The sequence below is a fragment of the Drosophila erecta genome, unplaced genomic scaffold (assembly GCF_003286155.1).
Source record: "Drosophila erecta strain 14021-0224.00,06,07 unplaced genomic scaffold, DereRS2 tig00000055-arrow-pilon, whole genome shotgun sequence".
Lineage (NCBI taxonomy): Eukaryota > Metazoa > Arthropoda > Insecta > Diptera > Drosophilidae > Drosophila > Drosophila erecta.
Genome location: NW_020825200.1, coordinates 16,609,727 through 16,637,726, shown reverse-complemented (window position 1 = coordinate 16,637,726; position 28,000 = coordinate 16,609,727). Strand labels below are relative to the sequence as shown.

General features: G+C 42.2%; 6 protein-coding genes across 8 annotated transcripts; 3 read left to right on the top strand and 3 right to left on the bottom strand.

Moving 5' to 3' along the window:
- Window positions 1–3: 3 nt before the first annotated feature.
- Window positions 4–990, top strand: LOC6542266 (SOSS complex subunit B homolog). Its single transcript, XM_001970117.3, has 2 exons — window positions 4–213; window positions 277–990. The coding sequence occupies exons 1-2, from the start codon at window positions 82–84 to the stop codon at window positions 757–759; spliced, it is 615 nt and encodes a 204-aa protein (XP_001970153.1). The 5' UTR covers window positions 4–81; the 3' UTR covers window positions 760–990.
- LOC6542108 (ras-like protein rasS) lies at window positions 863–20,086 on the top strand. 2 transcript variants are annotated; one of them, XM_026978259.1, is made up of 6 exons: window positions 863–890; window positions 18,520–18,650; window positions 18,712–18,848; window positions 18,905–19,063; window positions 19,127–19,279; window positions 19,529–20,086. In XM_026978259.1, the coding sequence occupies exons 2-6, from the start codon at window positions 18,542–18,544 to the stop codon at window positions 19,955–19,957; spliced, it is 987 nt and encodes a 328-aa protein (XP_026834060.1). In that variant the 5' UTR covers window positions 863–890; window positions 18,520–18,541; the 3' UTR covers window positions 19,958–20,086. The 2 variants fall into 2 exon arrangements, with proteins under 2 accessions (XP_026834060.1, XP_001970150.1); XM_001970114.3 differs by lacking the exon at window positions 863–890 and adding an exon at window positions 11,940–12,225.
- On the bottom strand, window positions 1,244–4,876 carry LOC6542279 (probable trehalose-phosphate phosphatase C). Its single transcript, XM_001970116.3, has 4 exons — window positions 4,579–4,876; window positions 4,190–4,514; window positions 3,729–3,915; window positions 1,244–1,702 (listed from the first exon to the last, which is right to left on the bottom strand). Exons 1-4 carry the CDS (start codon window positions 4,641–4,643, stop codon window positions 1,449–1,451), a joined length of 831 nt encoding a protein of 276 aa, XP_001970152.1. The 5' UTR covers window positions 4,644–4,876; the 3' UTR covers window positions 1,244–1,448.
- On the bottom strand, window positions 5,321–7,156 carry LOC6543267 (probable trehalose-phosphate phosphatase C). 2 transcript variants are annotated; one of them, XM_026978260.1, is made up of 4 exons: window positions 7,050–7,156; window positions 6,686–6,808; window positions 5,817–6,438; window positions 5,321–5,754 (listed from the first exon to the last, which is right to left on the bottom strand). In XM_026978260.1, the coding sequence occupies exons 2-4, from the start codon at window positions 6,748–6,750 to the stop codon at window positions 5,620–5,622; spliced, it is 822 nt and encodes a 273-aa protein (XP_026834061.1). In that variant the 5' UTR covers window positions 6,751–6,808; window positions 7,050–7,156; the 3' UTR covers window positions 5,321–5,619. The 2 variants fall into 2 exon arrangements, with proteins under 2 accessions (XP_026834061.1, XP_001970151.1); XM_001970115.3 differs by having other exon boundaries at window positions 6,686–7,138.
- An 81-nt stretch (window positions 20,087–20,167) lies between the features above and the next one.
- Window positions 20,168–22,571, bottom strand: LOC6543292 (armadillo repeat-containing protein gudu). The gene is made up of 3 exons (XM_001970113.3): window positions 21,761–22,571; window positions 20,445–21,696; window positions 20,168–20,383 (listed from the first exon to the last, which is right to left on the bottom strand). The coding sequence occupies exons 1-3, from the start codon at window positions 22,375–22,377 to the stop codon at window positions 20,243–20,245; spliced, it is 2,010 nt and encodes a 669-aa protein (XP_001970149.1). The 5' UTR covers window positions 22,378–22,571; the 3' UTR covers window positions 20,168–20,242.
- A 231-nt stretch (window positions 22,572–22,802) lies between these two features.
- LOC6542749 (TLD domain-containing protein 1) lies at window positions 22,803–27,945 on the top strand. The gene is made up of 7 exons (XM_001970112.3): window positions 22,803–23,093; window positions 24,454–24,678; window positions 24,948–25,263; window positions 25,323–25,696; window positions 25,758–25,864; window positions 27,290–27,377; window positions 27,441–27,945. Exons 1-7 carry the CDS (start codon window positions 22,965–22,967, stop codon window positions 27,543–27,545), a joined length of 1,344 nt encoding a protein of 447 aa, XP_001970148.1. The 5' UTR covers window positions 22,803–22,964; the 3' UTR covers window positions 27,546–27,945.
- The last annotated feature ends 55 nt before the right edge of the window (window positions 27,946–28,000 follow it).

Sequence of the window (28,000 nt, the reverse complement as noted above, 5' to 3'; positions counted from 1 at the left end):
GTTTAAGGCGCGGTCACACTACAACCGTCTCAAAGTCTGGCAACGCTGCACAACGCCAAAACAAATCAAATAATTTTTACCATGTACAACGTGGAATGCATTCCCATCAAGGATATAAAGCCAGGTCTGAAAAACATCAATGTTATCTTCATTGTCCTGGAAGTGGGCGTGGCCACCGTTACAAAGGAAAACCGCGAAGTGCGGAACTTCAAGGTGGGTCCATTGTTGCATTACTCGCATACAAACAACTGATACAGTGCAAAAAACGTTTTCTAGGTGGGCGACCCCACGGCCTGCATCAATGTCTCGATTTGGGACGAGCCGGGCAAACTGATAGCACCAGGCGATATAGTGAGACTGACAAAGGGCTACGCCTCCATCTGGAGGCATTGCTTGACCCTCTATTCCGGAAAGAACGGCGAGGTGTTCAAGATCGGCGAGTACTGCATGGTCTTCAACGAGAGCGTGAACATGAGTGAGCCGAAACGGGCGGAGCAGCAGGCGGTGCCCAATCCTGCTGCTCCTCCGGCGGGACTTCCGGCCGGTGGAGGTGCTCCTGGCTTGCCGGCCAAGGGTGGAGCCCCTGGCATTCAGCAGCCCGTGGTGGCCGCAGCACCAGGTGCTCCCGCCACCCAAAGCGCTGTGACCACTGCTCCTGCTACGGCACCAGCCATCGCGCCTCAAACGACAACGAAACCTGGCACTCGTGGCGGCCGTGGAGGTGGAGGACGAGGTGGTCTTAAAGGGGAACGGCGATAAAGGGTCTTGAGATCCGTGGAATAGGACCAGGAACTCAGCGAACAAGAGGATCTAGCTCTAACTGTAATGCTTAGCTTAATAAGACATGTTTACACATCCCAAAAGATCAACGCTGCTCGGACATGGATTTGGTATGTTATCTAGACAATTTGGGCTTTATATTTTACGTAATATGTCTGCATTTATGAGCATCAGATTTACCATTCAATTATATATGTATTTTAAATGGCAGTTGTATCTTTTAATAGTCAAATGTTCTAAAACACGTTCCCAAATGTTGGGACGTTCTATTCGAACCATTTAAGCATTTCATAGGTATTGGATAATAATACTATTTCAAGATAGCATTTCAAAGACAATTTAATTACCTTCCGTGCAGTATTTCTTCCTACCGAAAATATAATTTAATCTGGCCTAAATACATGTAATAAAGCTTTTAAAAGGCAGAAAGAACAGAAACTTAAAGAAAAGCACCTAAATGTTATGTTTAAAAAATGTATTTATATTTTATTTGGCAAAATCAAAGACACAAAAAAGGTTTCGAGAGCCATTGTCCAGCAAGTCTACAAGTATTGCATTGACTTTAGCCGAACTGGACGAATCCCCCCTCTTTAGGTGTAATTATGATGTGTGTTGAGTGTGAGTGTGCGTGGAATTTAGCTTAGGCTTAATATCCTCTGGCGTTGCGCTTAGACCTTCTTCTTCTTCTCGTAGTAGGCCTGCACGGCTTTCAGGAGATATCCAACTTCCTCGACGGTCTTGATCTGGTAGTTGGCATAGGTCTTCAGCGTGGGCAGCTCGGACACACGGAAGGTCTTGCCGATTCCGTGCAGCACCTTGATGGCATCCTCATCGGTGGTATCGTCGCCAACGTAGACGATCTTCAGGTTCTTGGCCCAGTCGGCGTCGAACTGCTTCTCCAGGATCATCTTGGCACCCTCACCTGCGAAAGTACGTAGATTTCAATTTTTTATAGAAGACTAAACTGTTATTTTTGCATAAATGCAACCTGTGGCCAAATAATGGTTTATTTCTTGTGGAAGCCATGTGAAATGTATACAAACAACTATGCACTGCTGGAAATCATCCAAAATCGCTCAATAAACAAGCGAGAACAATATTTTCAAATGTCTGAAATTCTTCTCGGCACACATCTTAGATCATATAAATCGCATGCAGCGCGAAAGAAACAGAACCGAATTCTTCCCCATCTTCTGTGAATTATTTTTAGGTGTCTACGTGGGCGGATCTTCTCTATTTTTCGTTTCGTAATTTGGTTTGGCCAAGTAAGTGAGTGTTTGAATAGATGAAATCGAATCATTTAGCTGCCCCCTCGGTGTGCAGTAAAAATCAGTACATTTGCATATCAATTTAGAGCATTAGAACTGAATATGAATGTACCTCATCTAATTATTTTAATTACTCAGCTTTCCTCTTCCGTTTCTAGCGCTTAACGCCACATTTTTGTTTAATTGGTGACGCAGTCTATTCACCGATTTTCCACCTCCTTCCCGACCTGCTGCAGTTTTCTCTTATTTTTCAGACGGCACCAACAATTCTCCTCTTTTGTATGCGCCCCTCGAAAATAATATTTTCCGAATTTCTGTTGGCTTTTACTGTTTGCAATCATTTTTTTCTGGCCCCTATAAATTTATTGCCTTTGGAGGCGTACACCATCATAATTAATTTTTGATTTTCACGATATATTCGCGTATGAAATATATCTGCTTAAATATGTTTCATGTATTTTGTCGCCACGGCTCATTGGCCTGAGCGACATTTCGGTTCGGAATGGGTTTCTAGTATTCTAGAGGACAGAGGTGGCAAGTGGCGTCCATAAATCTCCTCAAGGGGGGTACTAATTTCTGATACATATTTTTTCGAGAATTCTGAAAATATTTTTCGTTATTTGCTCGGATTAAAGTTGATCAATAATTGGGGATATGCTGAAATCCTGACAGTGATCCTAATTTAGGTTTTTTTTTGATATCTTGATAAGCGGATAAAAAATTCTGCATTAATAATATAGAGGCTTGCAATTTAACAAGCTAAACTAAGTTATTTCAATAACATTTACATCTATATGAAACTACAATTTTTCTTTTCAATACTATTTGCTAGTTCAAATGTGTAAATGGAATCCAGTCAGTTATTGCTATTGAGACATATTTGTATATCTTAAAAACAGGCTACTAAATGTGATTTACGACTTTAAAAATCTGTATGTATTTGTCAGACTTATATAAAACTTTATGTCTCTAAGAGCACGCATCGTTAGTGGAAAACGTCATCAAATTAAATTGGTTTCGCTTGACTTTGGCTTCATTCATCTTTAGAAAAGCTAAAATTACAAACACCCCCACCAAACCAAAAGTGTGTGTTTTCAATTGGAACAGAAAACTTTCCGCAAATATTGTGACTAGCGGCAAAATCAAGTGATGAACAATTCGAGAAACGAAAGCGAAATCTTGTGTCTATGAGAAATTACACAGATATTTTAATTTATCATAAGGAATCGGGCGAGTGACTATATGAATATATAGAAGACGACAAGTATATATAGTATTAGGCGCGCTTTTGACATCAGTTGGCTGCGGGATGTTTTGTCTACCGCCGCCTTCTGAATATATTTTTCTCAGACATTTTAAATTTGTGCGATGTTTGTGAGTGAACTTTTGAGCGGTGTGTGTGTGTTAAATTTTTCATAGAAAATATTTTTTTGTGAAAGACGCCCACGTTGGATTCCCATCGGGGTATAGAGAAAATAGAGAAATTTTAGCAATAATTAAATCATCGAAGCGTATAGTCAAAAATCGAATTGTTCGAGCAGGTGCCGAAGTGAGGAAAGCTGAAAGGAATGCCTTGGGGACAGCTTGCAAATGGATGGCAACAGTTGGCAAATTGTTTAACGATGACGGGTGTATTAATAGCCCCTTTGGAGCATCGGGAGCCCTTGGGTTCCCACTAACCTTTGTCCCAGTTCACGCGGGGCTTGCCCTCCAGGGCGTAGGGGGTCTCGATCAGCTGGAATCCATGGGCCTGGATCAAGCCCTTGGCCTCGGCGATCAGCTTGGCCTTCAACTTGTCGGTGACGCCCTTGTAGTGATAGGTCACGGAGATCTTCTTGTCCTCCACCCAGGCACCGGAGCACACGACCTGAGGAAGGTTGAAATGGTTTAGTAATGGTCTGGCTTAAGGGCCCAGCTCTTATCTCACTAATTTGCAGTTCATTTAACTTAACTACAACGTAATTCTTGTATGAATGTATCAAATAACTTCTAACTTCGATCTACATCGGGTTGTAAACATCATAAATAACTTTTCACGAACTTAGGCCACAAGGGTTTCTAAAAAACCCTTTTTTGAATTCTGGTTGGATTCCTTCTATAGTACACATTAAATTTTAATTTCAGTTTGACCGATGACGTACCTTTTCCTTGAGCTCAGAAACCAGCTTGTTGTGCTTCTCCAGTAATTCCTCGGGCATTTCGATCTTGAACTTCTTGCCGGAAGGATATTCGACCTCCAGACCATGGTTGCCGGCATAGGTCACATTGGGGAACTTCAGGTGGTTCTTGATCTCGCTCAGTTCGCGACCGGAGAAGACGACCATGAAGATTTTCTCGTTGGCAGCCAGTTTCTTGATGTTGATCTCCGTATCCTTGGGCATGACGGACAGCTCCTCGGTGAGAGGGGCCAGGGTGCCATCGTAATCCAGCAACAGGACCACCTGATCGGTTTCGGGGTTAATGAATCTGTCGAGGGAACAACGCTCTTTAGTTCCTTGAAGCTCCTGCGCAGCTGATCCTTGAAACTCACCCCTCGAGGGCCTTCACGTAGTCCTCCTCCTTCTTCAGCAGCGGTGCCTTCTTCTGCTCAGCCATTTTAATGTGTATCTCTGTTTCAGATTATTTTGTATCTAACGGATATTGCGCGCCGTGCTGGACGTTCCTCGACCGATTTAATACTAACGACCAGCTATCCCCAGCTGCCATATATCGCCTGCGATCTATAAGTATCCGCGATCCAATCTGTTCTCTTGCTTTTTTGGCCTCTCTCCAAATGGATGGTGGCAACTCTGGCCCCATACGTTGGCCAAGTAATTCCCACAATATTTATGAGGCATATGCGCATAAAAAAGCACATTCTATAATGGATCTTCGTCTGTATATGAGGCATTTATATATAATGAAAGACTACACACACGGGCCTTTATCTATGTAGCCGCCACTTTCGGTTTGAGTGAAGTATATAGTGTGTATACGTATTTTGATGATGTCTTTCATGCACCTTTGTTTGAGGTTGTTTGTCTTTTGGAAATGTTTCTTTTATATGACACACTTTGGGGTATCTAAGTTTATCAGACTTTCTTAGGATTATTCTAACAAGTTCGAACATTCTTCATTTATTTTCGACATATTTCCGCAACGGAAATCCCTGGATCAATGTTCAGTTCGCAAAACATTTCCATTCAATGATTTATTTATTTTCTTTTGATCTTCAAACGGAGAGTGAATGTTGTGCTTGCTTTAAGATTAATGAACAATTTTGTATCGGATTATCTTGAATACAACAAATATTTATTTGCCGCTGAATGCAGGTGTTGGTGAGTATGTAATTTTAATTTCAAGCCTCATGATTAATTATGTCACTTGTTACCCTTTTTCATTACTCCAGGGACAACTAATGAGTAGATTAAAAACAGGTATTTTATTCTAATTCCACTAACTAATCACATACATGAATGGTATATCCAATTCCAGTATTGCTTATGCAGAAACAGAATTTCAAATTGTAATAAATGTAAAAAATCAACAAATTACAGTTAAAACTTTTCAGCTTTTCTAAATTCGATTACATCTAGGAAACGTACACATTAGCTATCCATTTGAGAAGATCGGTCATCACAGCCTGGTTGGGCAATCGGAAATCCGCATAAGTCTGGATCTGGGCATCTGCCGAAATTCTAAAGGAGCGACCCAAGCCCCTGAGCACCTGAAATGTTTTATAAAATATATAAAGTCGAGGGTTTTCAAGCAAGTACCATTTCAACTCACTCTCATGGCATCTTCATCGGTGGTGTCATCGCCAGCGAAGACCACACTGACTTGCTGCGACCAATCTTCCCCGAATTTCTGCTTAAGAATATAGAGGGCAGCCTCTCCCTTGTTCCAATTTACTGGGGGCTTAGCTTCGATGGCTTCATGGGCCTGATTCGCGCAGAATCCAAACTTCTTGCAGATCTCCAGAGCCAGCTGCTTTTGCTGGTCCTTCAGCGCTACGGGCGTATCTCTGTAGTGATAGGTGAGTGATACCTTCTTATCCTCGACCCAAGCTCCGTTCCTCTCCACCTTTTCCTTGAGCTCCCTAACCATGTCTGTGTAGTTCTTCTGGATCTCTGTGGGCAGCTCGTAGTCGTGTCTGGAGCCATCGGGGTACTCGATTTCCAGTCCGTGATTTCCAGCATAGGTAATGCCATCGATGTTTACTTGTTTTTGCACATCTTTGAGCCCGCGACCCGAGATCACTGCGAGAAAAACTTTGGGATGCTTAGCTATCTTGTGCAGTATGGCCTCCAGTTCCACAGGCATTTTGGTATTCGCCGGATTAGCCGCAATTGGAGCCAGGGTGCCATCGTAATCCAGGAGTACGGCAACTGGGTATGCAGAATTCAGATATCTGAAAGAGTGAACGAGTGTGTGGGATTCGTGAATTAGCACTGTTGATTATTTAAAGGTCACCTAACTCTTTCTGTCATACGAGTATGAAAACGAAAAGAGAGTTTTGGTTTTAAATTAGTAACTTATAAAGGGAATTAGCCGGTGATGTGATGAAATGAAGCGAATTGCTTATCAGTAATTTGCTCGTTACATGACATGGACAAGGTCACACTTCCGTTGTTAGTTATCACATAAATCCTACTTACCCAGGTAAATTATGCTCAAAATCCTCCAGGTTGCCAATTACACGTGCCACTTGTTTCTCAGGCATGATCCCAGTTCTCTGATAACTCCTTGATGCGTTTGGAAGGAATGCGAATAAGAATTCACTGAAATAATTGTGTGAGCAGATTAGTTCCGCGTTCGAAATCGCCTTATCAGCGTGTTGATGTCTCAGTGCTGCAGTTTGAACTGGGAGATATTCTGGCTGAGACTCGTTTTTATAACCGTTTGATAGTTCTCACTCTCTGGAGATAAGAAACCCAAATCGATGGGGATTCTCCGCCACAGATTTTTCCTCTCAGCGTGTAATTATCACCCAAGTACAATCAGCTCGGAAGATCAAGTCACCTTAAGATTGCCGGCACTTGGAACTTCTCGAGTGGCTATCGAGACCTATCCCTGATGGATCTGCGAGGCGGTTTGACTTGCTGTTTCTCGGGCAGCTGCAGTTTTATAATGATCCGTAGGTGGTGATTTCCTCAAACATTGTCGCCGGGTTTTTGTGCTGTAGAACAAAGGCAGTACGCCACCCACCGTCCACCGATTCAGTGCATCATGCGTTGCCTTCGTGTGCGGTGCGTGCATTGCCTCCTCCTCCCCAGGTCGTAAAGTTCACATTCGAGGGCAATAAAACAGAAACCGGAATTCATAAATTCCACCCACTACCCAGTGACATCGACCCATCCCGCACTCATCCCCTTGCTCTGCTGAGACCCATCGTTAATTAGGAATGAGCATGCAAATCTGGTTATGTACTCGCGTTCGTCCTTTGCAAATCCCTTTGACGTGCCGATAAGCGTGTCCCGGCAGGAGGTAACCCAAGGACGACTCCTCCTCCTCCTCCCCTACCCCTATTCCCATACCCTGTGGTATCCCTCACCACGATGTCAACGCGATTTGGGGGACACAAATATTTGTTACATGCAGTGGAATTGATTAGGCGACAGCAGTGACTAAAAATAGGCACAGCATGGAAATGCGAGTGGGGAAATGTGGAAAATGGGAAAATCTAGCAGTCACTTGGTGCTAACAAGTCCAGGCCTCAGGCAGTATTTGCGGCATAGGCTTGAGGGGATTAAAGGACTTGCAACAGTTTTGTTAAGTATATTTTAAGCAAAATTTATTAAAAAAAAAAATATTTCAAAATCAGTGTATCCGTGAAATCAGCCTTGTCAGGTAGCTGAGATAATTCCTGGGTTAGTGTAACTTTTAGAGGGTTAAAGCCAAAGTGAATCACGCTGTCTGGGAAGCGCAGCATGCTCCAAAAGCATGCTCAGACAAACACCGATACCGTCCAAACCCAAAACAAATAGAGACCTGACCAGGCCAAACTGTTTACTCTCGATATTAGCACAGGCGAGACTCAATACAAAGAACCTAAAATAAATTTGAAATCATAGAAAAATGTTTCATTGGCAATATGGAACCTTTTTCTGTAACTCACAGACAATTACATTGTTCTAAGGATCTTAGATTCGAAAATACATTTATCTATGCTTTAGTACAATTCCTTGTATTGGTGGTTCACTGTTCAGTATGCGGATAGCCAGACAGACCAAATTCAAGAGGGTTCGAGAGCAGACAGCCCTCTCATATCAAACATAAACAAATCCGATGGAGTTGGAGCCCCTTAATGGAAACTTTCGCGCGGCACGAGCGCAGCTGTCCGATTAAATCGCATTGCTAATTTCGATTTAATTGGCAGACCACTAATTTTCGCTTGGTAAACAAGTGTGCGGGAAACCCCTTGCTTCTTTCGCCGATTCCCCCTTTAAAAGTGGGGACGCAACAAATTTGTTTAGTTTTCTCACTAACTTTTCCAAGGAATTGCACTTTTTGATCAGTCACAAGTCTAATTAGACTTTTTTCAACTGAAAAACTGTCAATTGGCTTTGATTCCAAGTTTCTGGTAAATATTTTGCAAGGTATAGAATTCATTTGTTTTTCGCCGTTTTCAAATTTTGTTTTGTTTGCCTAGAAAAGCTTTCGCAGAAGCTCTTCGATCAAGTTCGGTGAATCAGCTGAAAAGATGGGTAATATTTACGAGGTGGGGAGATATATGGGCCTACAAAAATAGATTTTTGAAAAAATGTTCGGAAGGGGAAGGAAAATGAATTAGCTAAAAGTAGGCACAGTGTGCTACTGCTTATAGAAGTGTAGTTAAAAAACTGAAATGTAAAATAAAAAACACTCCTTTTCTTTTCCTCATTAATATATCTTTAAAGTAGTACCTAAGGGTTAATTTTTCCAACATATTTACAAATTTAGTTTGCCAAAAATAGAACTCTTTAATGTCCAGGCATCGTAGCTATAAAATTAATTGGCTTGATTGCAATTAAACGTTACAATTAAATAATTAATTTTGGTTTGAAGCAGCAAGTACCACAAAAACACTGTTTTCTCTACATTTTTTGTTAAAATGGTTATTGTTAATAACTCCGTTTCTTTTAAATTTGCATAATTATGTGATTTTGACTGGAAACAACTGGTTTCCACACGGTTTCACAGTAAATATGGTTTTGATAAACACGAATTAACATAATCAGGATAACGTACGAGTATACCTCCTTTAAAGCTATTACCTGCCTAAGATAGTTGTAGGTAGAAATTGGCAGCGGTGTTGTTTTTCAGGCCTTTTCGTCCCTAACCCGTAAACAACAAGAATGCAAAGTGACAGGTAGGTTGGACGTGCGGATGGGGTTGAAAGGTCGTGGGGCAAGGGCTTAGGGTGGACACATAAATCAGCCGAAAGTCGGTGATGGGGGTCAAAGGGCGTGGGGGTTGGAGCCCAGGGCAGTCGAGCGTATGGCGTTTACGTTGGTCAAAATTAATGTTCAGCTCGGCTGCCTAAATTCAACCTGTTGATTCTGCCAGAAGCAATTAGTGGACGTGCCACGAGGCGTTTCGATGTCAACAGGTTGCCACATCTACCTCCCTGCAGATGCACACCGATAAGCAGGGGGCTTGGGACTCTATGTACTGGCTGGGGGGCTGATGTGTATCTAAGGATGGAGGCGCCTCCGTGTGGCAAGGCCTGTAAACATTTTCAGCACCGCGCGTGTGTGGGCGTTGTGCTTGGTTTGGCCTGGCATTAGGGCATGGTCTATTGCCAATTACATGGAAAATGTATGCTTACTTGCCTGCTTTTTTGTGTCTCTGTGTGTCGTTGTAATGTTAAGTGAAGGTCAGCGGGCCAGAAAACAAAATTCAATTGCCCCCCGTGGTGGGAGAATGTTTGCAGTGGGAGTGTGGCAACAGGATAAGGCCTCCTTGTGGGTCAAGTTGCCATATATTATTTTATTTGCATTTAGATACTGGACTGCATACGTACATAATGTGACTGCACCAAACCGATGCCTCATAACGTAGTTAATTAAACATTTGTTCAGTACATTTAAAAAGGTTGCAACCTAAAATCCACTTTATAGTAGTTTTCTCCGCTGCCGATCGCTTCCTTCATTATCGCCTGCAGCTGGCTTCCCAGGACTGCCTGATTGCCTTCAATCCTGTCCAGTCTTTCGGCGAGCTCCTCTATTACAGTGTGCGTCGTATTTGACAAATGGAAGATAAGCTCTTTCGCCGCCAACTCAATGTGCTGCAGTTTGGCTTCCGTTTCGCCTAGTTTTCCATGGCAGCTGCCCCAATCCTCCTGCTCCTTCCTAAGGTGATCGATAACTGGCTGCAGTGCGGACACACAGAAGGCGCTGCACTGACTCGGAGGATCGGATAAAGGACATGCATTACTCAGGGCTCCAGCTAGGCATCCAAGGAGATCCAGGACTATAAGTGCGCACAAAGAGATTCTTATGGACTTGAACATGGCGGACAACCACTTGGGTTGAACCTTTTGAAAAGACTGCTACTGAAATAGTTGTAGAAGTAGATTTCTATAGCCCTGTAATAGCGTTGACTAACATGTTTGATCTTCATATATCTATTTTTCCGAGAAACTTGATATGAAAAATGATTGCTATCTTTATTTGAAGCACTTAGTCCATATGCACATAAATTAAGTGGGTTTCCCCTGATTTCGAGTACTCTAAATGGCGTTGCCGGAATGCAAAATGCACTGCAGAGATTCCGAGGAGTTTTGAAGGATATTAGCTATCTTTGAAGGTTAGGTGCAAACAATGCACACAACATATGTCAAATTTACAATATGATATGATAAAAATAGACCAAGACAAAAATACCAAGGGTTCGATAGATGTCAATGCAGTCTGGATCTCGACGGTTCGGTGATTGATTATAAGTAAATTGAGGGAAGACTGCAAAGCTAAATAAGTAAACAATTGACATGCGTAAGATACAAATACATTATTGCTAAAGAAAAGGCAGGTATAATTGAAACACGACTGATGAAAAATACGACTTACAGCTTACGGAACCATCCGGTTGGCAAATAATTGCATCTTTGACACATCCGGCTTGAAATTGGCTCTTTGAAACTTCCGGCGGAAGTGGAAAATGCTACCAAAGCAAGAGCAAAGAAAATTGAACTAATTTTTGAGTGCTTATTTCTGAGATATTTATTAAAATGAGCCATTACCCGCAAGTTTTTATATTTACTTGTAATGTATTAGCGATAGCAACATGGCTGCTGGCAACATATGTGTCTGGCGTCCTAACAAGTTGCTGGCAACATTATTGTGTTTGGCGCGCACTTCAAGATTCATTCACGCAACGGCAGCGCAGCAGATGCGACGCGTCGCGGTCGCAGAGGAAAAGCTTCGGTCGAGGATTGTGCCGCATATTGGGACACCGGTTTGGAGTCGCGTGGCAGTGGGTGGATGTGGAAATTGGATGTAGTGGACCTCCTTTGCGAACTCTTTTGCATTTTACATTGGTCCACATATCGCCAGCACTTTGACTACACCGCTGCGGAGGTGGCAAGGCGGCGGAAAAGTGGGTGGTGTTTTATTATTGCCTTACAATGGCAACGCATCGGTCGGCACTGCGTCGCAATAAAGCCACTTCGATGGCATCGGCGGCGGCACTAGTTGGATATATAAAAGCATAATTGCTGCGAGCCAGCGGCTTAATAGCAATCAGGAAGCTGAAGTGTCAACAACTCGCCAAAATACTAAATCAAATAATAACAATAATTGCCAAAATAACATATTACGATTGTATAAACAATTGCATGATAACGAATAAACGGATATAAATTATATAATAATTAAATAAAATAAAATAATAAATAAATTAAATAATAAAGTAGACAAAAAAATAGAAACTATTTCTAAAACATTAAAAAAATCCTCGAGGGAAGAACAGATATATCAACCATTTTTTGCCAAATATACATGTTTACAATACAAGGACTTAAACTTTTTTTGAGTAATTAATAATAATTTTAACAAATTTTTGTAATCAGTGTGTATACTCAATGTTCCTAAACACAAAATAAATATATACAATTTTAAAGCAGTGCGTCTCGTGAAACACATTCGAATACAACATGAAAATCTAGCACAACAAAACAACACAGTTTTGAGGAAAACAAAACTTGTTTCGCCCAACGGTGCGTATACTTAATTTGTGTTACAACTAAATAAAATGCCAAATTTATAGCAATCAAAACGATGAAAACTTTGTTTCAAAAATGTTCCATACAGAGCATTTCAAAAATACACAATAAATTAAATCAAAAGTAAAATTGTTCAGCTTGTTTCTAGTTCCTTTTCAATGTGTAAACATTTTTGTCTGGCGCAGGGGCGTAGAAAAGGGCGTTTAACAAAATTCTAGCATTAATCAAAAAACTATAATCAAGTGATTTTTTTTTAACATGTTATTGCTTATTTGAAATCCCCTTTTGTTCCGCCAATGCTCGATTTGATTTGCTGCTCCAGTCGACCTTGACTTGAGACTCGGAATGGACGATAACTTTTCACCTGATGGCTTTCTGCACATATATTTCTCGATTCTCTTGATTTGTAAATCATTTTAATTGGCTTTGATTGCTGCTACTTCCGCCAAAAAAGAGTCTTGTGCAAAACTGTTTGACTTTGAAATGGTTTCAGAAATAAAGCAAATTGCGGTGCGCCTCTCCATCTTGCCATGTCTGTTTTTGATTTGCTTGTTTGATATGTTTTAAATTTGGCGGCAAGGTCGCCAGCTTGTCTGTGCAAAAGTGAAATGCAAATTCTATTCTATTCGACCGTCGACCATGCGTTATCTGAAATCTCATTTGGGCGTCGGTTTAGGAAAAGGTGTTTACGACGCAGCAAGATTTATTATATCAACAAAACATAATCAGGGGTCTTAGCACCTAGCCCCGCGAACTGCCACACCTCCCGCCCTCACGAAGTGACTAGTTAATAGCGCCCGATATCGGCCTGCTCCTCACTTTGTGGCGCGGGGCATAAAGCCACAAACAAAAGCGTTTTATTGCCAGAAGACCGCAGACTCGAGCAGAGACAGTAGCAAACGATGGCAAACGCCATAGCCGCAAAATAATATAATCGGGGAATTATTAGTTAGTGGAACGAGGTATCAGATACCCTCTGACAATTATAATCTGTTTCCAGTGCAGAAGTTATGGGTGTACTATTTTTTGGAAGGTAAATGTTTTCCCGTTGAGTATTTGAAATCGTTTCTGAAGCCATTGGTTTTTTCATAAAGTTTCTGAGAGGTTACCGTGTGTACTTCCACTAGCGTTACCAAACCATTCCCCACTCGAATAGCGCCATCTACATCTAGGGTATCGAATGTAATTCATCGTTCCGAACAACTGCCACAATGAGTGGGTACGACAAGTGCATGGGAATTTTATGAGGATGGGGATCATAAAGAGCAGAAAGCTGGAATCAAGTTAAGGGCTGGGTGGCTGCTGCTGGGGGATGGAAGATGGGAGGTGGGGGATGGGGGATGGGGGATGGGGGATATGGGATGGGTTATAACATGTTATGGGGCTCCCTGAGTTATTGATATTTTGCATCTCAGCCTACGACAAGTGGCAAATGTGGCCAGGAATGTCTGAGACTAAAGAGACTTTTTCAATTTGTGGGTTCGTCGTTCGTCCTCATAAATTCCATTGATATTTATGAGGAAACGCAATTTATATTGGAATGGAAATAAGCAGATAAAGGCATGTCATACGTGCTGTACTGGGTGATGTGTTACTTTAATGGGTCAACTTTAACTTAGATTTAGGCCCCACTATTAGTAAGAGCAATTATTTCCTGAAAATGTTTGGTTTGCTCATTAAATTGCGATTAAAGTTTTAACTCTTTCGAAACTCGTCCCGACTTTACCACCATCTCATATATCAAACGCCCTTAAACAGTTTAGTATTTGCCCTTCATCCCATTTCCCTGTAATCCTTCACCCTTTTGAGCTTGTTGATTTGCCCCTTTTTCCTGGTAAAGGCGAACCATGTCTATGTTTATTTAAGTGGTGCTTAGTCAACAAAAAATCAGACGTGTGAGCCTAACTAAACTAACATTTATGACGCTTGACTTGTATTTTATTAGGCTGAATTGCTAATGTCTGCTACTATGGCACCCAGCAAACGAGAGAAATGAATTTCTTTTCGTAGATTTATTTTTATATATATTTAAGCTCCACTCAAGGTGAATACTTATGTGGGGAAGTTGACCGCCAACTTCGACAATTTTACGCATTTTCAATTTCAGGGCCGCGCAGCAAAACAAACTGAGTGAGTGAGAGAAAAACCAATGGCAACATTCGCTGTTATTGCACAGTGAAAAAAAAACTCTACAACAGAGTTACAACAAGTTGAAATTGATTAAGAAGTAATTATGAGTTCAAACACGTCTGCTGTTCCTTATTTTCCATTAAATATCATTGAAATGTCTCTAAAAAATACACTTTAAGTCAAAAGTTGTTCTAAGAAATGTGTATTTATCTGTTTAAATTATTATTTTGAAAAGACGTATCTTAGTTATCAGTTAAAATGCGTCTGCTGTTCCTTATTTTCCTATAAATATCATTGAAATGTCTCTAAAAAATACACTTTAAGTCAAAAGTTGTTTTAAGAAATGTGTATTTAGCTGTTTGAATTATTGTTATTATTATGAAAAGTCTTACTTAGTCAACCATTTTTCTCCGTGTGCACATTTCGTTAATGTTAACAGGCTGCTCGATACCGAAATGAAATGACAAGCAAAAAACACGGAAAAAGTGGTTTGGGCAGGGGCATCGCGACTGCCTGGAGTGGGCAGCTCCAGTCATCAACAATGGGTCGGATGGCAAGTGGCGCACTTCCCATGACCTTAGCCTTAGCCGAAAGTGGAATGGTGGTTGGCACTATGACAACCCACTCGCCGCTCGTCACCAACCCCATCCCCCGTCCAGCCATTCCGTTGCCACCTTATTTCCTGAACAACCACTTGTTGGCTGTACAGCTTGATTTGTTTTCCGTGGAGCTCCAAGCGGCATAATCATCCTCATCAACCAAATCAACATCAGCTTTCGGGTGATGACAACTACAACTGCCCAACACGTGCCGCAAAAATGAAAATTGGTTCCAAGGGCGGCCAATGGGTGTTGAAAATCGTGTGGAAAACTATAGAGCAATGTAACACAATCTTCGTCTGGCCTGGAATTATGTATTTTAGGTGCGCAATAGCGAGCGGCATGTGTTAGTAAACATAACAACCAGGTCAACAGCCCCAGCCCGCTGGGCCCCAACTCATTTCATCTCTCTGCTGGTGGGGTTTTCATTTTCAATGCCTTTGCCAAGGTCCGGTTCGGTCGACGTCCTGGCCATTCAGACATGCGAGTCCTGTCATTCCCTGACATATGGGGTACTCGTCGGTTTTCCGGGCGATCACAGATAAGCTGCCACATATATTGTTCTTTTGTTGCCTGAACACATAACTACGCAAGTGGCAGATAGATTTGGCAGCTCAGAGATACATCACACTATCCAAACGATGTCTCTTTTGTTGGAAAATTAATTAAGCCGAAGAGTCTTTTTTTTACCATTTTATGTATCTAACTTTATGTATATTACTTTAACTATTTATTATTTATATCTAAAAAACAAAATCTATAAAATAAGGTGAAACCGCGTTTTAAATATAGAGAGTCATCATATATTTTGACATTTCCTTACGAATAAAAGAAGACGTAGTCCAGACTGTTTTCGTATATTAAATTTAAACCTCTTATGAATTAATTTAAACATGTAATTACAGACAACTTCTGACGGAGACCGTGCACTTAATTATCCGACCAATAACAAGTACTTGTTGCTTGTTCGACTGCAACCACTCCTTATTTATTTCGATCAGAGTCCAGCTTTTCTAAACATTGCTTTGGAAACCAATCGTTTCCATTTGATTTGATTTATTGGGCTCCGATGATGTAACAAAGCGAATACCCTTAAGCATTTCTTGTGGAAATTCTCGGAAACTCATTAGAGTTCGCTTGGGCAGCTGGCTTACACCTTGCTCCAGTGCATCCCCCTTGCCTTACTCACCCACAACTCATCTCCTGTTCAAGGACCTCATCAGCGTCCCTTCCAGTTTCGGGGATTTTGTGCGCAATAAAAAGTGAATAGAGTGTGGTGTAATAATACGAATTCTTGATTGCCATCGTATACTTTCGGGCGTGTGAAAACCAAAACATGACGGCGGGAGACAGCCTTTTGAGTGAACTTCACCGGAAATGTATAATTAAATACAAATTAGCAGGAAAACAGGAAAAGTTTCATTCTGCTGGGGCTTAAAACCGTCTGGCTACAGACAAAACTTACCGCATCGGCTTACATCTCGACCAAAAACCACTTGATGCTGGGTATTACGCATACGCCATGATGCCGATGTTGTTCGTGGTGCGCCATCTGGCTGAGGGAATGGTAGACTCAGCTTGAGCCAGGAAGGCAGGAAAGCGGGAAAACGCTTCATTAAGCACGCACCGTAGAGTGTTTGAGTTTTAAATCCAACTAATTAAAATCTACGCAGCACATCTTGCAGCGGGTAAAACTCAGCAATGGTGTGGGTTGGTTTTTCGATGAGGTGGGTAAGCTGTACTTAGTTTGGCCATCATCCTGGCTGTGCCGTCGAGCGCATTTGTTTCACTTTGTCTAGGAATGTGGTTCAATTTACCTACAATACCTTGATTCAAAACTTGTGCCATTGCACTTTAAACGAAAATGCCTTTGAATTGCAATTAAACTGGCAGCATTAAGAGCAATCGCAAGTAAAGGTTGAACAGTAGCTCGCTATTCTTCAAAGCTTGAAGTTCTCCGAACTCATTTCATTCATTTGTGCTTGATGTATTAAGTGTTATGTAAATTGATTAACTAACACTCAGTATTTTTACAAATTACATCTATCCCTAACCAGGCTATGTTTAATGATATAAGATAGCTAATCTAGCATTCATATGAAAGGCGTTCCTTTTTAATCAGCACCTATTTATCTGCAGCAATTCATTAACGCTCCATGAAATATTCCCCTAAATAACACATATGCTCGCACGTGTCGTTGAACTGAGTCAGGAACTTTTCTACGTACGAGTTTATGGCCACAATAGAAGGACACATTGATATCCGGAACTGAAGGATACGAAATGAACCAGACACATTCCGATTGAGTCAGGAGATAATTGATATTTGATTGTCGTCACTTGTTGCGCGTCCTTCGGCAAATGTTTTTATTTTGCTCGTTGTGCCATATTTCGATATCCTTTGACATCCTGCGCTAATCGGGTGACGGGCGTGTCCTTTTCATTTATAAAAATGACCATGACAATGCCCAAGGACATGGCGGTCTCCTGCTTTTCCCCATTTCGTCTGTGTTTCCGACTGCTTCTGGAGGACAACGCAGAAAGTGTCCAATAAATGTTTCATAGTTGTCGGTAGTCTGACATTGTTGACCTTATCAAAAGCACAAACACCCCAACAGCCCAACACCCACATGCCCACATGCCCACCCACACATGTAGGAGTATGTGTTAGTCCATGGGTGGCCATAAAAAACACACAAGTCGAGCATCTTTTGTTTAGTGCTCCTGCTGGGTTTTGAAAATGCGGCACTTTGCAAAACCTTTGGATACTTCTAGTAGCAACACTAGTTTGGGCACGGCACAGACTCAAAGGATATAAACATTTGTTGTTCAGCTTACTCGCACTTTTTCAGAGTGTTTAAATATAATCGTGAAAGGTATTTTAACAAAGCCCATCCTAGCGATGTAAAAAAAGAAGGTAAAACATTTCTATGTCACATTGGACACATTCTTTTAATTCAAACGAAAATAGTTCATAGTCCCCCTATCAGAAATAATTTTAATGTATTTTTTTCTCATTGGAGCCAATTTATTCTGCTATGTTGTTATTTTTTAAGTTTTTTAGTGAACAGAAAACGGGCTGTCTGTTTGTGGGTTTGTGCGATGCAGCTATGCAATTTTGCTGGAAATTGCTGGCCGAAATTAGAAAACGACGTGGAACAGTCCCATTCCTAACTGTCTGGGCATTTTGATGTGGGTAGGGAAAACTAGACCTAGCCACAAAAGCAAAAAGAATCCGGGGTAACAAAGGTCGTGTCACTCATTCCTAACACACAGGCCCAGTCCAAAAACAAGAGATTCCTATACCCTGGGACGGATTTTTACAAGGAAACGTTGTTTTCCTAAACCTTGGTTTAATTATATCCGTTACTCGTAGAGTAAAAGGGTATACTAGATTCGTTGAAAAGTATATATAATATAAGTATAAGTAATTATTAGCACAAGTATTATTAGTATAAGTAAAAAGTATAAGCGAACTAGGTGATTCCTATTAGAGTATGTGTAAGTCCTACTAGAGAGCTCATTTCTCAGTTACTAAGGATTTATATTGTATTTCCAGACAATTGCTCCTGGTATCTGCCATGAATGCCACCTCGCCAAAGTCATCGCTGGTCAAGTTGGGTCTGCATACCAATAAACAAAAGACCCTGAAGGTTATGGTCCTGGGCCAAAGTGGTGTGGGAAAAACGGGTGAGTTGTCCGCTCAGCTCCCAGAAAGGGGAACCCGAACTGAAGGGACTCTCCCATTTAGCCATGGTGGTGCGTTTTATTACCCGACGCTTCATTGGCGAGTATGATCCTAACCTGGAGAAGATTTACACCTGCCAAACCACGCTGGACAAGGAGCAGATTCAGTTTGACATTCTGGACGCCACCGGCCAGCTGCAAGTGGGTTTTAAACTGGATTTTCAATTTTGCAAGACATTAAAGACATGATGTTGTAGGAACTAGATGGAGTTAGTCTGGAGTCCAACATCCGCTGGGCCGACGCATTTATACTTATGTACTCGATCACAGACAAGTGTTCCTTCGACGAGTGCAGTCGCCTAAAGTTCCTCATCAATTACAATAAGCGGAGACGCAAGTTGGGCTCGGCCAGTAAAGTGAGTAAACCACCTCATTTGGAACCCTCCATGGGAAACAGATTTACATGCCGTATTTCCCAGGAATACGCACTGGATATTCCTGTCATATTGGTGGGCAACAAGACAGATCAGCCGGGCGATCGAATGGTCAGCTTGGAGGAGGGTCAGCGCCGATTCAGGGAGCTATCCTGCGCCTGTTTCCATGAGATTTCCGTCAGAGAGAGCGTGGATCAAGTAAGAAGAAATATATTCAAGTACAAAAGTATTTAGAAGCTGCCAAATTACACAGTAAAAAATCATAAACTTACATACATATGTAGTTCCACAAACGAAAAGATTCCCTTGTTCATACATTGTAATTCAAAATTTGAATTTTGATTCAGTCAAAATAACTTTTGACTGATAAATGAATTTGGCAGTTGCCATCACATGGCCCCTCAGCAATGTACAATTTGTTTATTCACCCATCCCAACCCCAACCAGGTGCAGAATGTTTTTCGCGATGTGTTCCGCTTCTGGCGAGTCTTCAGCAAATTCCCCAAGCTCAAGCGCTCCACCAGCGATGTGGCCAACACGGATGGAATCCTCACGCCAGATTTGGGATCCTGTTCCTTCTACGATGCCTCGTCCCTGGGCGTGGGTAGACATTCCTTTCTGGTCATCGGCAGCGCCTGTTTGGAGGAGAGCAACGGCGACCACACGGAGTCCACGGATGAGATTGCGAGTAGCAGTTTGAGCAGCTCGCGCAGCGACATCGACGCCCCCTTCCGGAGTAGAGCCTCGACGGACGGAACACTGTTGTCCCGACCCCGGAGATGGCGCTATCCGCCGCCGGGATGCCTACTGCCGCACACGAATCGCGTGGAGCGGCGGATGAGCATTTCCACCAGGGGCAGCAACGCCAGCTACTAGAGGGGAGTTTTACGCGGGTTGGGTCGAGCTTAGTTAGTCAAAATACAAACATGGATAGTCAAAGCGACAAATATGGATATATAGCTAGGTGTTATCGTACTGGAAAACAATAAATCTTTTCCTGGAGGAAAAACTATTTAACATGACCAATTTCATTGCATAAATTTCCTTTCTAACTAATTATTTTATTCAACGTGCTTCAAATGCAAGCAATTGGCTGCATCGGCATACACATATATTTGGTCAAATACAATTAAATAACTTAACAAGGAAGAAAACAGGAAGCTAGTCATCGTCGATTTTAAGCAGATACTCCTCGGCCCGCAAGGCCAGTTCTCGGATATTCCTCAGACATCCAGCGGCGGCCAACTGGAGCTCCTTGTTAGTGGACCCAATGCACTCCAGCAGGAAGGGCACAACTCCACTCTGCAGCAAGATAAAAGGGTTCAGATTGGGGGCTAAATCTGATTAGGGCGAAGAAACTGACCTGGTGCATGGTAATGCAGTTCTGCGGATCCATCGATAGCTTCTCCAGCGCCATGGCCGTGCTGCGGTGCACCAAGGGATTGTCGCTGGTCATGTAGGTGACAATCGGAGTCACAGTGCGCAGGCGTCCCAGCTCCTCCGTGTTATTACCGAAGCAGGCACAGGCGGCGACGGCAGCTGCCAAATTCATGCGAAGGAGGTCGTCGGTGGTCTGGACGAGATCGGCCAGCTTGTAGATCACCTTCAGGTCGGTTAGGATGGCTAGATTGGTTTGATCCTGGGCAATCGTGGCAATGGCAGCACAGACGGCGGATAACACCATGATGTCCTTGGACTTCAGCAGACCCACCACCAGTTCCATGGCGCCAACCAAGCTCCGGACCAATTCAGCGGAATCGTTGGCATTTCGAACACAGGGACATATGGCGTAAGCCGCATGGGCCTGAACCCTGGCGGTGGGGTTCTTCAACAGCGACCATATCAGCCTGACCGCGTCCAGATCCTCCAGGATCCTCATGCTCTCTGGATCCTCGGCACACTCCTTCAAGCCCTTGGCCAGATTTTCGAGCAGAGGTGCGTGGGAGCTGTTAAGTAGGGAGACCATTGCTGGTAGTCCTCCAGCTTGACGCAAGTACTCCCTGTTGCTTTGAAACCTCACACATTCAGACAACGCGCCGGTCACATTCGTCAGGACCTCGTCACACTCATCATTTAGCAAGGCCACCAGGTGGTTGACCGTCCTCAGTTGATCCAGTACCTTGACATTCGCATCGGTTACGGCACACATCCAAATCGCTCCGGTGGCGCCTCTCAATAGGGGCTTGTTGTCCCTCACGTTCTTGTCCTTTATGATGGTGACCAAGGGCTCCAGGCCCCCAGCCTCCCTCACCAACTCCCTGGTGCTGCCGTCGAAGGCGCACTTGTAGATCGCTGTACTGCCCTCCATCTTGAGCTCGGTATTTTCAGAACTCAAATGGGTCACAATGTCGGGAATCATGCCTTCCGTGGTGATGGCCAGTTGGAACTTGGGCTCCGAGGAGCACTTTCGAACGGTGCCCATTATGGGTATGACCACGTCGATGTGGCAGGACTTAAGAAGCTGAGCCATCAAGGGAACGATTCCGCTCTTGCGCATCTGCTCCATGTTGTGCTTGGAATCGGCCAAGCTGAAAAGGGCTCGGGCTCCAGCGCGAGTCATGTCCAGAGATTCCAGGTCATCTGCACTCAGTTGGTCACGCGGCGTCTTTAAAATGCTGATTTAAATGAAGGGTATGTTCAGTTTAAGTTTTATTTAACCATCATGCATTGCACACCCACCTCAACTTGATGTCGATGAGATCCACCAGCTTGGGGATGCCGCCGCAGGTGCGCACATACTTCCTGGCCAGTCGCACCTTGCACACGTTGGCCAGTGTTTCGGCGGCCATGGTCTTCAGGTCCTTCATGGAGGAGTTGAGGATGTCCACGATGAGCGGAATGCCATCCAAGTCCACGATGGTCTTCCTAATGTCGATGTTCAGTGTGATATCCGAGAGAACTGTGAGGGCGCCCAAACAGCACTTGGTGTCGCTGCACTCCAGGATGTTCACCAGGACATCGAGGCCGCCGATGTCCGAGATGGCGAACTGGTTGATCTGGGTGCTCAGATCGTAGTCCTTCAAGCAGCACAACGATACTATAGTGGCTGTCTGATTGCCCGCCTTGATGTACTTCACCAGTTTCTGGATATTATAATAGTCGGCCGGAATTTCAGCGGCTCGAGCCACTTCCTTCCAGCGTTCCTCCTCGTCCGTGGACGACTCCACCTCCGTGGTGTCCGAGTCCTCGGCTGCAGCCTGGCGCCTATCCTTGGAGAATCTATTGGGACAGGATCCGCACTGCTCCTTGGGCTTCCGGCTCCGATTGTGGGACGTTCCGCTGCTGTTGGCAATCATTTCGCGATGGAATACTTACGGATTTGAGTCGAACTCGGAAATATCTGTCGGTATGCCAGCTTCTTCGGTTTTGTATCGGAATTCGTTGTGTTTTTGTGTGGGAGAACTTTTTTGGGCCAGTCAATTGATTTAATACGACGTGTTGCTAAGGTAACTGAGATAATTTCGAAAATAGCGGGCTAAGGCAAAGGTGTCTTTAGCTGCAAAATTTGAATTATATTTTTTTTTAATTAAAATAGTACAGTTTAAAAGATTAAAGACTTTTAAATCTTATGATTTCTTTTAATTCGCTTGGCTTTGGTTGAATTCGCTTTGCGGTTAACATTAACCGCTTAGCGAATACATCGACCTGTCCGAGCGCAGACAACAACCTTTCTTAGTACGGACGCAGCCGCGAAACTTACCCGTTACCCGTTACCAAGACTATCGATGGCCTCGCAGGAAATCGAATTCAGTTCCATCACCAGCTTGTGTTGTTTGTTTTTTATTTTCAATTAAAATCCGCGATCATACGCAGCAGCAGCAGCAGCTGCATTGTTTGTTTACCAGCCGTCGTAACACCAGCCAACTGAATTTCGTCCGCGGAGATGGGAAACGCGAGTGGCAAGCGGGAGACGGATAGTCTCTACAACTCGGAGGAGCTCCGCATGCTGGAGTCCGCCTACAAAAACGCCTCTGGCGGAGCACTCGAGAAGTTGACGCAAGACAGATTGGTGGTAAGTCCAGTAAATCCAGTTACTGTGCCACGTGTGCGAGTGCGAGTGCGAAAATCAATGCAACTGCATTCTGGCTTCTGCAGTTGCGGAAGGGTCAGGGTCGCAAGTTCAAGGACGCGCCGAGTGAACTTTCCGCGAAAAGAGAAATCGGGACTTTCGAGTGCAGGACAAATGCCCGTCCATCTACCTGCTGCGATTGCTATCCTGTACGAAGCAGGGTATATCCTTTGGGGCATTGATTGGGTTTTCTCAAACTTCTTTTATGAGGATTAAACATGAACGAAAGTCTTGATATTGGGTTCCGAAAAACAAACCTAGTTATATAAGCAAGTTACAACTTTACCCGATTTTTTCATACAAGAGTTTAATATTTTTAGACCCCATTTTAATGCAGTTGTTTTCGAGTTTACAGGAAGTTCGAACGGTTAAACGTTAGAAATGTAATTGTTCAGATACTGTTCTTCAATTATTATTTTTAAACTGGGTTCTTTCTATTTCGTCGAAAAAATAAACAAGTAATATGACTTATCTACTTAACTAGATCCATCATGATTAAATAAACACAAAGCTGTTCAAAATTCTAACCCTTTGTTTAAACCTATCTGATCACACACAATTTGTGTTATAATTTTTCCGATGCGGGTTCAAGGCCCCAGATTTCGGTTTTATTTATATCTCAGCACAGATGACGGAAATGCAACCACTCAAAAATGTTTGTTTGTAACCAGATGAGGATGCCTCATAATATTTCCATCTATTTATAGCTCGTGTTTGATTATCCCTGCACTCCCCAGGGTATACCGAAGTTCGATATCTTTACCTCGCGCGTTATCAGTTTCGAATTGATAATTCCGGGGCCAGTGCGAACGTGTCCATAATTTGTCTAATTTGTTTGCTGCCGCACTTCGTTGTTTGTCTTTTGCTTTGTTGAATTTGCTTGCTAACGAATTAGTCGTGATTTCAATGACTGGGGTCGTCAATTAGGGCCAGCCCAATTGAATTAAAAATAAACCACATGCTTAACCCGTTGCAGCACAGATGTGAAAATGGATTTCAGTATGAGGAAACTATGAGACTTGCATTCATTTAGACCAATTTAAGCGGAAATTCTCTGAATGGAGCCTTTACATATATTTTAGTTTTATTTGTTTTCATAGAACTTGAAAGAAGACTTTGGTTTGAATCGAACATAATTATGTTTCTGTGTACGGCCCTCAATGGGTTAATCTGTGTCAGCGCTTCCCAGACCTTCGCTCCCTGCAAGAATTTGCTGACAGCAGCGGGAAAATTATGTTTACGTATCCGGTGCGCATTTTGTTTATGCACATACAATATATTTGTTGTGTTCTTTCGAAAACAGGAAACTTGGTCGCAAACCATCGAAAGATCCCTGGCCGAGAGTACGGCTCAGTATCTGTTTATGCCCACGAAGCCAGGTCAGCAATGCGTCAACCTTCAGCTGAAGAGATTCGGGGAGCCCTACTACATCATGGAACGCGGAACTATTGACCAGAAAATGCAAATGCTATTGGGCTCGATGGAGAGAACTGGAAATGACACCTTCAACAGCAAGCAATTGGAGCAGGTGAGAGTCTATAAATAATCAAGCATACATCACCACATAGCGCTGAAATAATATTTATGACTTTTGTCAGCTGAGCCACATTAAGATTCTTACCATGTTTGTTATTGAATTAGGTTTAGAATCAAATTTGTGTTTATTCTAAATGAGCGTAAACACATTGCTGAAAGCTAGATTTGCACGTTTATTTTTTTAGCTGTCATATGAACAATCTGTTAATTTAATTCTCTCGCAAATTTGCCCGCAAATTAATCAATTTAATTATCCCCCAGTATATCTACTCGGTGATCAAGAGCTACGTGCACTTGGAGAGCACAGCGAAAAACTCCGGCATCAAGGAGTGGCATGATCAGGGCTTCAACACCACGGAGAGGTCCGCTGCCACCTTTGCCAAGGGATTGATGAGAAATCTGGGCAAGGAGCTGGAGCACACTATGCCGAATGAAGCCCTGGAACGCTGGTTGCACGTCACTCCGCAGTTTCTGCAGATTTGGCGCGAGGTCTTCAGCCAGCTGTATTGTCGCCATGGTGGCAGCAAACGCAACATAATCAAGGAAATGGAAATTCCAATTCTGCCAGCATTGTGTGGTAGGAAAAACAATCATTTTTAAAGGGAAACCCCTTAAAATTTGTTTCTTATTTTCCAGATGCTCCGCAAAATAGTCATTATCGCCCAATCATCGAACTACCTCACGTGTTGTACATCAATGCCCAGTTGCCCCGCGAGCATCGGCACAAATGGCGCTTTCTTTTCTCATCGAAAATCAACGGAGAAAGCTTCTCGACGATGCTGGGAAAAGTCCTGGACAAGGGACCCACGTTATTCTTCATTGAGGACGAGGATCAATACATATTTGGCGGCTACGCGTCCGAATCGTGGTCGGTGAAACCCCAATTTGGCGGCGATGACAGCTCATTGCTCTACACCTTAAGCCCTGCCATGCGGTGCTTTTCGGCCACATCTTATAACAATCACTATCAGTATTTGAATTTGAATCAGCAGACTATGCCGAATGGCCTGGTGAGTAATGTTTAGGGTAATTGATTGATTGCTCTGCTAAATGTTTATATTTGGTATACAGGGCATGGGCGGTCAGTTTGATTTCTGGGGCCTTTGGATTGACTGCAGTTTCGGCGATGGACAGAGCGTTGAAAGTTGCACTACATATCGAGATTATGTGCAGTTGAGGTGAGTGTATATTTCTCCTTATCCATCATCTGGGACGAGCTTTTAGTTGGGCACATAATTGTCCCACCCTGCATACTTCTACCAAAGGCACTAGAATAATAAGATGCGTAACGGCCGTACATTGGTTTTGCACTATGCAGCCACTTTTTTGGTGGCGGCAGTAATTGCTCTCTTCCCGCTCGCATAAAATTGAGAGCATAAAAAAAAAGCGACATATTAGTATAAAGTAATTATTATAATAAAGTAATATTAAAATAATTCGGTATTATTATGTACATCTATTCACCTATTACTATTTCTATGATGTAGTTAAATAATTATCATATTAAGGCAATCCAAAATTCGAGTTTTTACTTTTTACTAACGAGTACTTTGTACTCGATTGCCAGAGTACAAATAATATAGATTTTTGTTTAGGAAGCATATTTTCTTGTAGCCCTATAATTCCCAACTAGTTCTAGTGAAGACTGTAAGGCATGTCTTCTAATTTAGAGTCACAAAACATTTCAAGTAATCTCTCTTACCGGTCGAGCAGTGAGTGTAGTGTATGTATGTATGTATGTATGTATGTATGTATGTATGTATGTATGTATGTATGTATGTATGTATGTATGTATGTATGTATGTATGTATGTATGTATGTATGTATGTATGTATGTATGTATGTATGTATGTATGTATGTATGTATGTATGTATGTATGTATGTATGTATGTATGTATGTATGTATGTATGTATGTATGTATGTATGTATGTATGTATGTATGTATGTATGTTTGTATGTATGTTTGTATGTATGTATGTATGTGTTACTTGCACAAAGTAGTAAAAATTGTCTTAATTAAAGCCTGAAGAATGTTTAACTTACTGTCGGAACACATAGTTATTGCTGCTTTTAATATTTGCTTAGGAAAAATATTTTTTTGTTGCCCTATAATTCCCAACTAGTTCTAGTGAAGGCTGTAAGGCATGTCTTCTAATTTAGAGTCGCAAAATAGTTCTTACCGGTCGAGCAGTGGGGGTAGTGTATGTGTTCTCAAGTGTGATTACTTGCAAGATCAAATTGGCATCCCTCTTGAACAAATAACCGGGCAAATGTTATTCATACAAGTGTTTGAAATGTTATAATATATTATTTATTCATAAAAATATTTAAAATACAATATAAAATTATTGTAAAGAAATTGATTACCCTACACTGAAAGGGATATATATTTTTATGTTTAATCGTATACAAAGTGCTACTCTCTCTCTCTCTGGCTCTTGAACAAAAATTCGAGAGATCCTGGAGCCAGCTCTAGAGCCAGCCCGAAAAAATCGTGTGCAAAAACATCGTATGGCGTTACGCATCTTATTATTCTAGTGTCTTTGCTTCTATCCTCTGGATTTCAATTTAACACTATTTCGATTATTTATCTTCCCATAGTAAACGAAAGCAATTCAAAATCCGAAACATGGAAGTTTGGGCCGTGGGAGATTTACCCGTAAAAGAAGAAGAAGAAGGCGAGGGTCAAGTAAGTAAAATGTAACTCTATACATAAGATTAAATATTTAATCATAATTTAATTAACCCTCAGAAACGCTCGGTGCTGGATGGAAATTTGGAAGATCGCGCAATGTTGGAAATCGCGGGCAAGAAAATGCATTCGGATGGCTTGCGTGAGCCCGGCATGGATGATTGATATTATATGAAACTATTTGAGGAGAAGGCTTGGTTTTATCCTCGAGAATTTGTGAGACCATGCCCATTTTGGGTGTGCAGTTAATAATTCAATTCAGTTTCCTTAGCTTTTTGCAATCCCTATCGAACACACAGAAAAAGTCCTGCGAACAAAAGAGTATTTGTTCAATCCATTCCTATAAACGTTTTTGTTTAGCTATTAATGTTTATATATACAATGTATAATGGATATAGTTTATGTAATACTGAGAGTATTGTTGTTGCGTTTTAGATCTTAAAGTGTGAACATGAAATCATTTAAGTGATGTAACAAAGAAGCAAACATAATAAGCAATGTTAATTCGTCGAATTTTTCCCATTTTTATCCTACGTCAATAAAATGCAAAATAATTGCTGAATTTATATGAAAGTCTTCAAAGTTAAATGTTTGAGCATGCGAAGGTAAAGCTGTTAAAT